The sequence below is a fragment of the Mizuhopecten yessoensis genome, unplaced genomic scaffold, assembly GCF_002113885.1.
Source record: "Mizuhopecten yessoensis strain PY_sf001 unplaced genomic scaffold, ASM211388v2 scaffold5145, whole genome shotgun sequence".
NCBI classification, from domain to species: domain Eukaryota; kingdom Metazoa; phylum Mollusca; class Bivalvia; order Pectinida; family Pectinidae; genus Mizuhopecten; species Mizuhopecten yessoensis.
Genome location: NW_018405902.1, coordinates 177,443 through 192,099, shown reverse-complemented (window position 1 = coordinate 192,099; position 14,657 = coordinate 177,443). Strand labels below are relative to the sequence as shown.

The following is a 14,657-nucleotide window of genomic DNA, read 5'->3' as shown; positions in this document are numbered from 1 at the left end:
GGGGGGGGGGCAATGTGGCAGTTTTTCATTGTTCATGTATATGATTACGGTCACATTCTAGAGGGAATTTTTCCCTTAGCTTAATTTATAGAGCAAAGAACTGGGAAGTTCGGGGGGCTCGATCCCATTGGAAGCACATTCTCTTCCCGTTCCAATTTTGTGCGAGTGAGGAAGTGGGTGGGGCTTGCTTGTCAGTATATTTAACGATCCACACATGGTAAAGAAAAAAAAAGTCACATGCTGTGAAATTTACTTGACGCACAGAAAACATTTCTACAATGACAAGTAAAACACGTGTTACAGTTACCCCGCCTTCCTTATTCTAGTAGACAGACTTACGTCAGTTCTGCATAACAGGTCATAATGATGTCGCATAGTCAATGGAAAGTATCTCATATTCTTTAGATGTCCTATATGTTGCTTCCAACAACATGATTTCAAGTAGTTAAGAGCCATTGCGTATGCACCCTTCTCGTCCTTCAGAAACTGCAGAAGGTTTTCAACTTTGACGCAAAATGTGAGGCGCATTCGGTTAGTGACTGCACTGTGGTTCATGGAAGGGAAATAACTCTTTAAAAGTTTCATTTTGTCTTTACTTAATTTTGAAAGAATTCCTTTGAATCGATTACCCCCATATTTATAGTAGGCCGTAGCTTATTGATTATTTAAATGAATAAATGAATAAATAAATACCACAAATATGTGTTATCCAGAAATGTATATATATTTTTAAAAAACCACAAAAAAACAGCATAAGCAAAACACAATTTAGGGAATTTTATTGTTGTAATTTGGTCTAAACCACGTCATATTTGCACAAAATTAAGTTAACTTTTAAAATTCCTGTCCTGGCCAGCCGCCGTATACTTTTCCAATGGTCACTCTATTCTAGAAATTCGAATTATACATACGTTTCGACCCAAAACCGTGGCAGTTTTGGGTCGAATCGTATGTAACATTCGAATTTCTAGAGTATTCTAATTCTATGTATAATTCGAATTTCTAGAGTATTTCTTGAGTATTCTAGTATTCGAATTTCTAGAGCCCCAAATCATTTCGCCCCAATTTTTCTTAAGATCGTCCCAGATTACAGTTCATTTCGCACCAAGTTTGACAACCATATCGCTCCCAAACTTCTTTTTCGCCTTTAAACCATTTCTCCCCAACAGCCCTATCGCCCCTTAGTCTTTATCGTCCCAACAGCCCTATCGCCCATAATCCTACCGAACGACATAATTAAATTATTTGGTAGTAAATCTTGCATTTTAAGAACTGTTACTATTTCTGATTTTGTTTTTATTTTCCAAATGCAATCAAAGTCGTACATATTACAATTAGAAAACAGCGATCACTAAGTTCATATCCAAAGGATAAATACGGAATTACTTAAACGGCTTATAATTATTTATTTTTTTACATTTTTCTAATAACCACTTCTATTGTTTGCATTTGTGTTCTCTGAAAACCAGTAATACAAGTGTTGGATTAAATAGGTCTGTTATAGACACTATTGGTCTACGGCACGCGTGTATACATATTATGCCATCTACTTTGTTGTTCATTTCGATAGCTACAATCATCAATATAGGATAACAAGATGTGAAATATGGCTTTGTTGTTTATTTTGATATCATCATCCATCTGTGTATTATTACTCAATCAATCAGTAGTATTTTTTTAAAGTGTCAGACACATTATCATATCAACTGCTAAAATGTGCTGCAGCTCAAGTTTATTATAAGATGAACAATTTATCAGACGACATCATAATTATACTGCCAAAATGTTTTCAGTTATGAGTGCTGCTTGATCAGACAGTAAGTGGGATACGTATATCACTATAACACGGGCAGTTGCATATAAAATGTACTTCGTATTCTAAAATATTTGCATTGAGAGAACTAAAACAATAGGAACAAGTCAGGTCTTCTTATAACACTGGTGTTCTTGTTTTTGGTATCGGAATACCAGGTGTGTACAAGTTCTTAATTTGTTTATTCCATTCCACAGCTTAATAAACCAGTCAGTATAGTAACCAATGTATGTAAGACATAAAACCTAAAAAGAAACGCTTTTGTTTATGTAACTAAAATCTTGTGGAAACATAGCCTTCAATGACATTTCATCCGAACTCTCTTCATTATCTCGTCATTTTGCCGACGATACGTCGCTTTCATAGATGATACTCACCACCAAACCTGAGACCAATCAAACAGCAATCTTCGTCCCTTCAATTTCGCTATGACATATTCCAGGGGTGTAGAGAGCGAAAGTAAGCGTAACTTCTGGATATCGAGGATGCCCTGGAATATGTCATAGCAAAATCGATGTGTGCACCACCTTTGTGGATGAGACGAGAAGAGTAGTTTGGTCCTTTGATGTGCTTCAAAATAATCTCGCGGTTGCGTAACGCTAAAAATTGACAGGCTTTGAAGTCGGGCGTCGCTCCTTTGTAATCTTCAAAGGACAAGTATCAGCCTAGTGATTGGTCAGGCTTTTTTAACCTGACACCAATCAACTAGCTAGCCGCATGCCTTCACTTTTAGGTGGTGTACGCCGTACTCCTATTTTTCTCGTTCTCTACAGTCAAGTTCCTTTTAAAACACTCATCCGATTTACATGTTTTTCCCACGTAAGGTTATGTGAAATATCAACTCCAAGGTATTTTGCGTGTGGAGCAGTTTCTAAAGTTTGGTTTTGAAGTATGTACCTGGATGGAATTCGATTTTTCGACCTTGTAATTTGTATGACTTGACATTTACTGGGGTTAAATTCCATATTCCAGGTATTTTCTCAGACTTGCAACTTTTCAAGGTCTTCTTTGAGTATGGCTGCATCGTTGATATTGCAAAGGGACAAATATAATGCGGTATCATCCGCAAAAAGACGGACTTCTGATGTTATATAGTCAGGGAGGTCATTACTATAGGCTAAAAACAAGATCGGACCCAATGCTGACCCCTGGGGAACACCGGATGTTACCTTGACCTTTGACGATGTATCACCCTCCAGGACAACCTGCTGGTACCTGTCTGAGAGAAAGCCTCTGATCCATTGGAGGTTGTGTCCTTTTACTCCGTACCATTGACGTTTTCATAATAATTTAGAATGATTAACTTCATCAAATGCCTTGCTAAAATCCAATTAAATCATGTCTGTTTGCTTACCTGTATGAACTGGACTAGCTGTGTTTCGCATGAACGTTTTCCTCCAAATCCATGCTGAAGGCCATACGTACATGATGTTAGTTTTACCAAGTTGAAGGCGATGGCGTGTTCCATTACATTACATGGGATACAATTGCAAGGAAGTGAGATCGGACGTTAGTTAGAAGCTTTAGTGTGCTCATCTTTTTTGAAGAGTGGTGCAACATTAGTACCTGCAATATAGGGGCCAATTCGTGATGGAGTTATCTCGTGCTTTATAGAGTCTGGTCCGGCTGCTTTATTCGGCTTGAGTTTTTTTTAATCATTTATCAATGCCTGGTATCGGAAAATAAATATCTGCCATGGGTTCATACTTACTTGTACAGGTTGTTTTCACAATCTGTGGATTAAGGTTTTTATTATCCAACATATAAGTTACTCGATCCCTGCTGGCATACATGTTTCAAGCTCAGTGGACCATTTGGCGTGAATACGGATTGAAATTGCTCATTTTTATTTATATAGCAACGGTTCTAAAAATGCAAAAGTTTCCATCAGTTTAGACATATCGTGGCATAGAGCTGATAGGACTATGAAGATTTGGGGCGATATCTACATCTACATAGTAATGACCACCTTCGTCTATTTGAAGATCATGTCATGTGATAGTGGGTGCTAGGCCAAGAGAAGATAAAAGATAGTGAAAGGGAATATTTATAAAATATGGGAGTTAGAAGCGTTTTTTGCTTAGGGACAGTTTGAAGCAGTCAGAAGAGGTAATGGAGGTTATATCTGGAGGCAGGTTATTCCAGTCTACTATGGTACGAGGGAAAATGGATTGTTGTCGTACCTGCATGTGTTTATAGACTGGCCACCGTCTCTAGAATATTAGATAATAAAGAAAAAAAACCTCTAATAATTTTGATCACTTGGATGTCTGATTCTAGCCCAAGTTCTAAACTAGGGGGAGAACTAGTAGTAAAATGCAGTCGAGAAATTCTTCATAAAAACTGTGTTCTACATGAGAGTGTTTGATATGAGTTCTGGTGTGCGTGTCTTGTGTGGCGGGATGGAGGTATGAGTTGGTCTTTTCTTATATTGACTTTGTCATGTATAGTTTTATGTAGTGTAGTCAGTCGCATGGCTCTCCTTCTGTCTTAAAGTGATTGCCAGCTAATGTGTTGAAGCATGTCACCAACACTGGCGGTGTTTCTAAAATTGTTCGTGACTAATATAATCTGGATGCTCTACGCTGCACCATTTCTATTTTGCGTATGTCTGTTTTAGTAATTCTAGGGTTGGTCTGACAAGAATATAGCTGTTGGGGCGAAATAGTTTCGGGGCGAAAAGGTCTTGGGGCGATATGATTTTCAAGCTTGGGTCGAAATGAACAAATAAAGATGGGGCGAAATGATTTGAGGCGCGACGGTTTTGGGGCGAATCGGTTGTAAATCGTAATAAACGATTTGTAGCTTTGCACATTGCAAGGGCCATATCCTTACAATACTAGAAACAAACTCCGATGTGTATTTTTAAAAATTATTTAACGATAGCCATGCAGGCCTTAATATACATCATGTTCATAGAACGCACCTTAAAAATCTCGCGAGAGTTTACAAATTGACAACATGGCAGTCCCAATTCATATTGACGCCAAACGTCAACAACATCTATGATAGTTTGGCTGTTTGAGAAGTTTTTAAGCGCATCCGACAGGGAAATTTACCACCATGAGGACCCAAAAAATTGTCATAATATCTATGGTTGTCATTTTAATAATATTTATCGTTGAAGATTCGGTCGTCTTAGGGATGTCATCGTCAGAAAAAGGAGAATTAAGGTGAGTTCAAATCGAATGGCGGTTTCTGTAATCTGAGTACGTGGACACATGACATGTTTCATCAATGTTGCTTAAATACAAACGTCTCACGACAGATAATAGAATAATGTTTTAGAGAGAATGATAAGTGGATGTTCTTATGAAGTTGTTTTTCAGCAGCAAAGTAATTTTGCTTTACATAAGTTTATATAAAATTCTGATAAAAAAGAACTGTTAATACAGAACTTTCCCAGACTGAAACAATGTCCCACCAGATCTGGTGTCATCTGAAACTTAGTCTTTGGAAACCTTTGAAAGTCGTCTCTCCTCTCTACAAAATTAACTCTATTCTCAATTTCTCACTCTCTTTTTCCTGTACATAAATACAACCGAAACATCGACATGATCTTCAATATGACGAAGTAGGTCGATTATCAGGTAGAAGTTAAATGACCGTGGCCATTTCACTTTGATAAATGGCTGGTATGAATATTGATAAAGTAAATACTTTGATAATCATTTTATACTGACGTTTCTTTTCGAATTAAAATCAAAGTGTTTTAATCATTGTCACTATGCTACTTTACATCAAACACTAGATGATCAGGGTAAACACAAAAGAAGCGACTCCTTCCATATGCTGCAATACTAATGGGGTGCACATGCTGCTTGTTTCCTGAAAAGGCAAAATAGTTTGACTCAGTTGCCAACATCTGTTTGAGGTGGAATAGGAATTAGGAAGTGGAGTTGAGTTCACCTACGTATACAGTACATTTAAAGCTTACCCCCGGCCCCATCCTTCCTTTAGCTTGTAAATGACCATAGCTGTTTCATTTATAGGGAGTAAATTACAACACACAAAATCAAACATTGACCAGGTGTTTTGATGCTGTAGATCACGAGTCAGTGGTCAAGGGAGTGACAAGTAAACAATGTTGATCCAGGTTTAAGATATGACCCATGTGTTGTAGTGTATCTGATTTCTTCGTTTCATATAATATTTCATACAATAACAACACATTGCACTCTTTGTACTGGTACTAATATTAATACTCAGCCTCCTCAAAATGTCTCGTAGTCAGAAGCTATCTTATATAGTACATGTATATGCATTTCAAAATTCATTTCAAAAGCAACTGGCAATAGATCTAGATCAGAGTGTAAATAATAATAATATTTATTCAGGTAAAAGGCAGACATTACACATATATATCACATTTTGCAAATTGGACATAAATATATATATTATCACAGATGTTATTTATAAGTTATCTATGCCATAGAACTAGTAATCAGTTCGAGTGTTAAAAACTGGATTGGATTCAATTAATTTAGACCTTTACCTGGGATGGCCCATAAAGCCACATTGTGGCTTAATTCCAATAGGTTCCCTTCTAATAAATGAAACATGGAAAATGTATTTTACAAAGTAGTAATTTGAATTTTTGTAATTAATTATGATTGATGACATAATAATAATTTGCTGATGACAAAAAGCAAGGGAGATAGCTCCAACACAAATCACAGTATATTGTTACAGTGTGTAACATATCATACACATACATCCGTAAATGTATCTACCTATTTTGAAAATCCATTGAGGGGTCAGGGAGATACATGTAACTCTTAACACAAATCACTGCATTGTGTAACATGGCACATAAAAAGATTAATATATTTTGACAATCCATTTAAGTAGTTATTTTCTTATATGATATGTATTATGTGCATTCAAATTATCGACTAAATCTGTTCTATTGTTTCTAGGGACAAAGTTTTGGAAATGTTTCGACATGCTTATGATTCCTATATGGTAAGTTATGTGTAATGAAGTAATTTTTCCAATTGATGTATGTGTTACCATTTAAAAACCTATCACAGATCTTCTGTTCTTGCATACACTTTACTTAATTTCGTAAATTTTGTATACATATTTCTATAAAGCAAATTTAAATGTCCCTGGACAAAGAATGATGAACATGAACTAGCTATTTTCCAGAAGACCTCTTAGTTGAATTTGACATCACTCCTCGTAATAGACAATCACCTATCCCAGACTTTTCTGTGCCCTGTGACAACACTACACATGGATGTGGAATGTTATTGTTTGTTTTAGAATCATGCCTTTCCAGCAGATGAGCTGATGCCCCTGAGCTGTAAGGGTAGATACAGGGGCACAATGCCCAGCCGAGGTGACATTGATGACAGTCTTGGAAAGTGAGTTCTGTGATACCTATAACACTGTTTGTAATATATAGTTTAATGTGTACATACACAAAATATACATACCCGGTATATAGATATATACATGTTTATATAACATTAAGCAGTAATTTTTTGAAGAAAACATGTTTGATGTACTCTGGAAGAGAATAGCAGAATAATTTCTTGCTGAGGGTTTGACATTCAATAATCTTAAATATATACATTATGTATACCAAGAAGGTGGAGAATTCTTTGTCATACACACTCATGAGGAATGAAATATTAAAAGTTACCTAGGGAGAGGTTGCATAATTAAGTACCAGTGGTATACTCTCAAAGTAGTAATTGACTACCATTGGCAGGTTTTTTTCACTCATCCCTAAACATGATGCTTCCACAATAATGCTTTCTACAACAAACCAGCTACATCACAATTTCATTTGTCATTACATTGTCAAAATGTAATGTCAATAAATGTTCAGTATTATAACCCCCTCACTTTGTTCAAAGGGGTATATAGAGATTTGTCTGGCTGATGGCAAGAATTCTAAAGCCAAACAAAACTATTTGTAACCACCAGATGATATAATGTGATCACAAAAGGTTAGTTTAAAATTCGGTGCTTTTTTTCTTCAGTATTTGTTGCTTTTATGTTATATAAGATGAATGATCGGAATCTAAAATAGATACCATTTTTTAAATTGTTTTCTTTACACTTTTCAGTTTCACGCTGACATTGATTGACACCTTGGATACTTTAGTGGTGGGTATTTGCACCATACTACTGAAGAATCATTTATTTTTGTGGGGTTAAAATTTCGTGGTTTTCATATACTAGCCTGTTTCAAGGACATTATAATTCGCTGATTTCCCCCAATCTATATCATACAAAATTTATGTATTCGTGGGGATTGAATTTCGTGGATTTTTGTTATTCACGAAATAAACGAAATTTAATGTCCCACAAAAATTTGTGATTTTACAGTATACACTGTCCAAACTATCGATTTATTTGACCAAAAAATCACAATTCATTCATACTGAAGTACTATGTTTATTTAAAAATGAGTTGGTTTTCTGATTAATATGTAGCTTATATAGTGAAATTGTACTGTATGTATATTTTGCAATCTAGATCAAGGTTGGTACTAGGGTTTATATGTGTTTCTGGTTTAGGACTCCCATATTTGCAACTTTTTGAAATTTTCACATGAGAGATTGTGCATGCTCAAATTTAAAACATAAATAAAATGTGTGTACATACCCCCTAGAGACAAGATAACCCTTTAAAATGACATAGTTTGAGTTGTTCTGTCGGATAAAATTATTAGATCTTGGAATATAAGAATAGTTTAGCAAATTCACTGGTTGAATATACTAAATTTGAGGGTCCAAAATTGGGAATCTTTCTCCTAAATAGGAAGAGTTGGTAAGTATGGACTCTGCATAGCCAGCTAAGATTGAATCTAAGCTTTTAAGTGAACACATATATTTAATGATACAGTTTTAATACTGAATACTAAACATTTTGTAGACATTGACTATCAGTACATTACCATTTGTTTCTTCAACAGGTTTTGGGTGAAATTGAAGAATTTGAAAAGGCTGTCCATTTAGTTATTGAACATGCTAAATTTGACAGCGATATTATAGTTTCTGTGTTTGAAACTAATATACGTGTACTTGGGTAAGTGAGTTTAATTCGTACAGATTATTTGGTACAATGATAAGTATTTGATTTAATAACACGATATGTGTTTACTATGTAGGTGACTTGAAGTCATAATAATTAATTTTTATTCTAATGATTTTTCATTAATTAGACTTTTATTAATCAAGAACTTGGTACATTGGTATGTATCATATGTAATCTTCAAGACGTTCATTAATATTAATTCATGTCTTTACTTTTTCAGGGGGTTGTTAGGGGGTCATGTAGTAGCTACATTTTTAAAGAAAAAGAAAAAATCCATGGATTGGTATAATGACGAACTTTTATCAATGGCCAAAGAGGTGGGATACAGACTTCTCCCAGCTTTCAATACATCCACGGGTATACCTTATGCTAGGGTGAGTTATGCAACTACAGATGCTGTTATTAGGAGCTGTGCAAGCCCAGGTCTAATACTTTTTTGTTTAGTGTTTACTTGTGTTATGGTCTGCATCATAATATGTTAGTTTCTTGTAACAAAAGTGCATGATTTACTAAGCATCTAATTCGATAGATATTTAGATTTGTACAAATGGAGTGACTGATCTCGTGGGACAGGGTCAAATATCACTTTTAAAGAAACTTCTCTGGAAATGGCCCTTTTTGGCCCCATCTGTGGAGGTCAGCCTTCCATTTTTACCATTTTGAAGCCCCTCCAGTCAAATTTGGTAAGATTTTTGCTTTTAAAGCACCCATAAAACATTTCAGGTGTTCCCTGTGTAATGTTTTTTTCTGTTGAAATTGAGAAAAGATTTGTTCATGAAACACATTGAATTATAATTTTGATTCCCTTGTTTTTAAATAGTTGCTATGTAAAATACATGTACAATATTTTTATTTAAAAAATGTTAGCACTCTGGTTCAAGTATTTGAAGAGTTAATGATTTTTTAATATTTGTGTTACAGGTTAATTTAAAACATGGGATTACTAAAGAGCTTTCAAATCGTTGTAAGGACACTTGTACTGCATGTGCAGGGACCATGGTGCTGGAGTTTGCTGCCCTTAGTCGGCTGACAGGAGAGCCAATATTTGAGGTAAATCAATGCTTGAAAAGTTAATGATATATACAGCTAATCAATATACTGGCACTAGTTTGCTAGAACTACTCTTTCAGTGACATACTTTTCCCTTTCTTTAACAGTTCCCTAATATGTGTCATCTCATCCATGTAAAAACTTAGTGTTTATATTTGGGCTATTACACATTTAGATGAAAAGCTGTAGAAGATAGTGGGCAGCTGGAAGGCACGCTTTATGCCTGCCTCATCGTTAATCTCGGTACATAATTATTCTAATTCTAACAATAATCTTGATAATCAAAAGTGTGTCCCTGACCTTTCCTTCTGTCTGTTATTTCAAATCTGTAATAACCCATATCAAAAAAAAAAAAAAAAAAAAAAAAAAAAGGAATCATCATAAGATGCTGATGTTATTTCCTGTATGCCTCCACTGGGAATGCTATGGCAGAACACACAAAGTAAATAAGTAATTAATCTAATAATTTTGTATCTGCATTGAAAAGTCTGCGGTCGCTCTTAACCCTTTCACCCCTATGTAACTTTAGTAGACTCTACTATGCATTGATATGGATGAGTCCAGTATGGTCTACAGTGGTGAAAGGGTTAAGCCAATAGACTTTTACTACTATTACTGAAATGCTAACTCAATGAAGGCAATGTCATTATTTTGAAGCTACAAAAAGTCCACAGTAACACTATTTTTAAAAATAGATTACATCAGTTAACCCTTTCACCCCTATGTAACTTTAGTAGACTGTACGAGGCATTGATATGGATGGGTCCATTATGGTCTACAGTATTGAAAGGGTAAAGAGGGAAATTCCAGTGTGAAGTCAGATTTTTCGATTAGTGAAGTAATGTAACAGTCCCAATGTTAGGTACATCAGTCTTAGACTATTTGTGTTTTAGCATCTCTTCCCAGGTTTACTATCGTTTTAAAGTATACATGTTTATTAACTATTTACAGGAGAAGGCCCACAAAGCCATGGACTATTTATGGCAGCAGCGACACAGAACCAGTGACTTGGTGGGCACTGTAATCAACATCCACAGTGGCGACTGGATTCGCAGGGGTACATAAGTCTATGTCATTCATTACTCATCAGTCTTATCTAAGAGCTATATTGATTTCAGGAATTTTTTCTATCAAACAACAGGAATAAATGGCTGAAAGGCCAGAATTCAAAAACAGTGGGCAATTAAAAATACTGATGGTAAAATCATGTCCTGTTAGAAATTTTAGCTTATTGATAACTAACTTATGTATGATATCATGTATACAGTAACTTGAGTAAGACTCTGTTTTACTGCCACCATCTTGGTATCATAACAGAGGTTGGCAATATATTGAGGGATACACATAGAGAGGAGTTACTAAGACCATGAGCAGAGAAAACATTTTGTGCACACTAGTATCTATGTAAAGTGTGAATGTGATTGGTGTAAGATAGCAGGGTTGCTTCCTGTTTTACAGAGAGTGGTGTTGGAGCAGGAATTGATTCCTACTATGAGTATGTACTGAAGGCATACATCCTGCTGGGGGATGACACTTACCTACAACGTTTTAACAAGGTAAGTTAAAGACAAATTCTATTGGGATTTTTCGAGTACGATACTTAGAAAATGTGTGATTACTGCAGCTTATAATTAGTCGGGGTCCTATATTTGATGCTGTGATGTTTCTGTTGCAGCACTATGACGCTGTGATGTTTATGTTGTAACACTATGACGCTGTGATCTATAATTACAGTGTAGCATTATAAGACACTGATGTTTCTGTTGTAGCACTATGATGCTGTGATCTATAATTACGGTGTAGCATTATATGACACTGATGTTTCTGTTGAAGCACTATGACGCTGTGATGTTTATGTTGTAGCACTATGACGCTGTGATCTATAATTACGTTGTAACACTATATGACACTGATGTTTCTGTTGTAGCACTATGACGCTGTGATGTTTATGTTGTAACACTATGACCCTGTGATCTATAATTACGGTGTAGCATTATATGACACTGATGTTTATGTTGTAGCACTATGACGCTGTGATGAAGTACATCAGTCAGGGTCCAATGTTTGTGGATGTCCACATGCACAAACCTCTGTCTATATCCAGGCACTTTATGGACTCCCTGCTGGCTTTCTGGCCCGGTTTACAGGTAACCTATCCAATATGTGGATCACAAAATATGTAACTTGATTATCAGCTTAAACATTGTACTGGATTAATCTTGCTAGGGCCACTTTTGTTTTAAGATCTAGTTGAAATAGTCCAGATGGCACAGAAAACATTCAATGATAAAATACAAACTTGGATTGGAAGTGAGCTGATGTAAAAAGCAGGGCTCAAAATGCACATGTCAAGAATTCTCCCATGCATTAAGGTAGAAAATTATAGATTTTCATTTTAATCCAATACAATGTTTGCTAGGTCCATATTCCTGTGTACATTACAGGTATTGCTTGTCTAAGGTAAAGATGGTATATATTATGTAATCCTGACATGTAAATAGATAATAAACAATGATATTGCATGGCTGATGAAACTTGATTAGGACGTTTTGTTATTGACAGTATTTTAGTTTTTGTCAGGTTGACACATGCTAGTGACCTGCAACTATAACAAGGGCTGTTCAAATGAAAATCTTTCACATTATATGATAAATCATGAACATTTTGATTGCAAAACAAATCACATCACTTTTATTATAAACTTTGTTATTATAAACTTTGAAAGCCTTCTGCTGCAGAAAAAGCCTGCTTTACATTATTTGAGAAACATATTTTATGAGAAATGATTCTTATACTGTTGAAGTAAAAGAATTCTGGTACTTCTTATCTTGTTTTCAATTTCTATGTACTTTAATTATCTTCATACCTATTTCAATGTGTTAATACAGTACTATGTTTGATATTTGTTGTAGGTCCTGAAAGGTGACATAAAACCTGCCATGGAGACACACGAAATGTTATACCAGATAATGCAGAGACATAACTTCCTACCAGAGGTATGATTACAATAATCACACATACTGAATATACAAAGGGTGGCCTTAGCCCAAATAAAGCAATCTCAATAGTGCCTGTTTGTAAATACTGTCACTGTCATTGCATAGAAAAGACTAGAGGGTTGATACATCCAATCCTTTTGTTCTTAAAATCCCAAGATTTCTGCTGTGTCTGAAAATATTGGTCACATACTGTCAATGGTAAACCTGATGCAATCATATTGCTGTGTTATTTAGATGCCGGACTTGAAAGTCACCGGTGTTTTAGACTGATTATGTGTATCCCAATTAAAACAGTAAAGGTGGCACAGAAATATTCTGTGATAAACGGACTCACCTAGACCGAAAGTGGGTCAACTTATATGCAGAGTTCAAAATGTACAGTTTCAAACTTTTGTGACAAATTAGTAATAATGATTCTAGAATTGCATTTGATTTTTTCGCCAGTCTACATAATTTTATAAAATATGCTTGTAAATTAATCTTGCTTTATGAAAAGTTACTGCAAGCTAACAAGCCTTGTAGTTTCGGCCAGGTAACACTAAGTCAACCCCTGGATATGCACATGCATTTCCAAGAGGTCAGCATTAGCCCCTGTCATATTCTTTCAGGTCCACCTGGTTGAAATGGACAAACTGGATATGCGAAAGTAGCCCTAGTCTGGTTCAAATTGAGTTAAAGGATACATGTACCAGGTATATGTTACCTCGCTATGAAATGTACTTCATTTCAGAAAGATTCCAAAATCAAAGCAAATGCAGGTAAAATAATTTTGAATTGTATTTAATGAAATATTTCTGCTACTGCTCGAGGGACAAGTAGAAATCAGTCATTATATAGACAGGAAGTCATTATAAACAGATGTTGGATTATTGTAATTATTTCAGAATCCAAATATTGATCTTCATATTCTGTTTTTGATTGTTCCAGGCGTTCACTACAGATTTCCGTGTCCACTGGGGACACCATCCACTGAGGCCAGAGTTTGTTGAATCCACATACTTCCTCTATAAGGTAAATAATCAACTTCATCGGATACTTTTAATTCTTTTTTTTTTTATACTAAGGTAACTACCACTGTTCCTGGCAGAATGACATTGATAGATGTTTCTTTTATTACATCTTATCTTGATTACAAATAACTATTTTCTTCGCATATTGAATAACAACTAGAAGGCTTGCATCTTTGTATACCTGTCCTAGTAGTGATCTTTAGGACGAAAATGTTGGGTTGCGACACGGAAATGGTTGGCAGTGTCGGGCTGCGATGGAAGAGTAAAAAATAGACACCATAGCGAATCAAAAAATTCCTGGGGAGAACATTGGGTTACTTTATACATAATATACGTTATATATTCTTTTCATGACTCGGACTGTTTGATATTTGAAAGAAATCGTTTTGACCAACTACTTATTCGACAATTTGCAGGCCACAGGAGATCCCCACTACCTCAATGTAGGGAAGGAGGTGATCAACAACCTCAACACCTACGCCCGGGTTGACTGTGGCTTCGCTGCAATAAAGGATGTGACAACTGGAGTACATGAGGACCAGTAAGTTATACAGATCTTTTCATTTTTTTTTGTATTTTAGCCATAAAGTAAAATGTTTTATGTAGCAGAACATTTTTCAAGTAGTTAACTTTTCACTAACTTTTTATACGCCCGTCGAAGACAGGGACGTATTATGTTATCACGTGAGCGGGCGGACGGGCGGACGGGCGGGCGAGCGGGCGGGCGGGCGG

The 14,657-nt window shown here is 35.6% G+C and overlaps 2 protein-coding genes across 2 annotated transcripts in view; one reads left to right on the top strand and one right to left on the bottom strand.

Moving 5' to 3' along the window:
• LOC110450303 overlaps positions 1–525 on the bottom strand; it is a 12,723-nt gene extending 12,198 nt beyond the window's left edge. The window contains exon 1 of the mRNA XM_021497762.1: positions 340–525. Coding sequence (XP_021353437.1) covers positions 340–456 — 117 coding nt within the window. The 5' untranslated portion in view covers positions 457–525. The remainder of the gene's footprint in view (positions 1–339) is intronic.
• A 4,243-nt stretch (positions 526–4,768) lies between these two features.
• The window catches only part of LOC110450302 (ER degradation-enhancing alpha-mannosidase-like protein 3), a 27,515-nt gene continuing 17,626 nt past the window's right edge, over positions 4,769–14,657 (top strand). Inside the window, exons 1-13 of the mRNA XM_021497761.1 lie at positions 4,769–4,986; positions 6,733–6,778; positions 7,082–7,182; positions 7,894–7,933; positions 8,745–8,857; positions 9,087–9,240; positions 9,788–9,916; positions 10,868–10,973; positions 11,375–11,472; positions 11,938–12,063; positions 12,829–12,912; positions 13,843–13,926; positions 14,342–14,466. Coding sequence (XP_021353436.1) covers positions 4,877–4,986; positions 6,733–6,778; positions 7,082–7,182; positions 7,894–7,933; positions 8,745–8,857; positions 9,087–9,240; positions 9,788–9,916; positions 10,868–10,973; positions 11,375–11,472; positions 11,938–12,063; positions 12,829–12,912; positions 13,843–13,926; positions 14,342–14,466 — 1,316 coding nt within the window. The 5' untranslated portion in view covers positions 4,769–4,876. The remainder of the gene's footprint in view (positions 4,987–6,732; positions 6,779–7,081; positions 7,183–7,893; positions 7,934–8,744; positions 8,858–9,086; positions 9,241–9,787; positions 9,917–10,867; positions 10,974–11,374; positions 11,473–11,937; positions 12,064–12,828; positions 12,913–13,842; positions 13,927–14,341; positions 14,467–14,657) is intronic.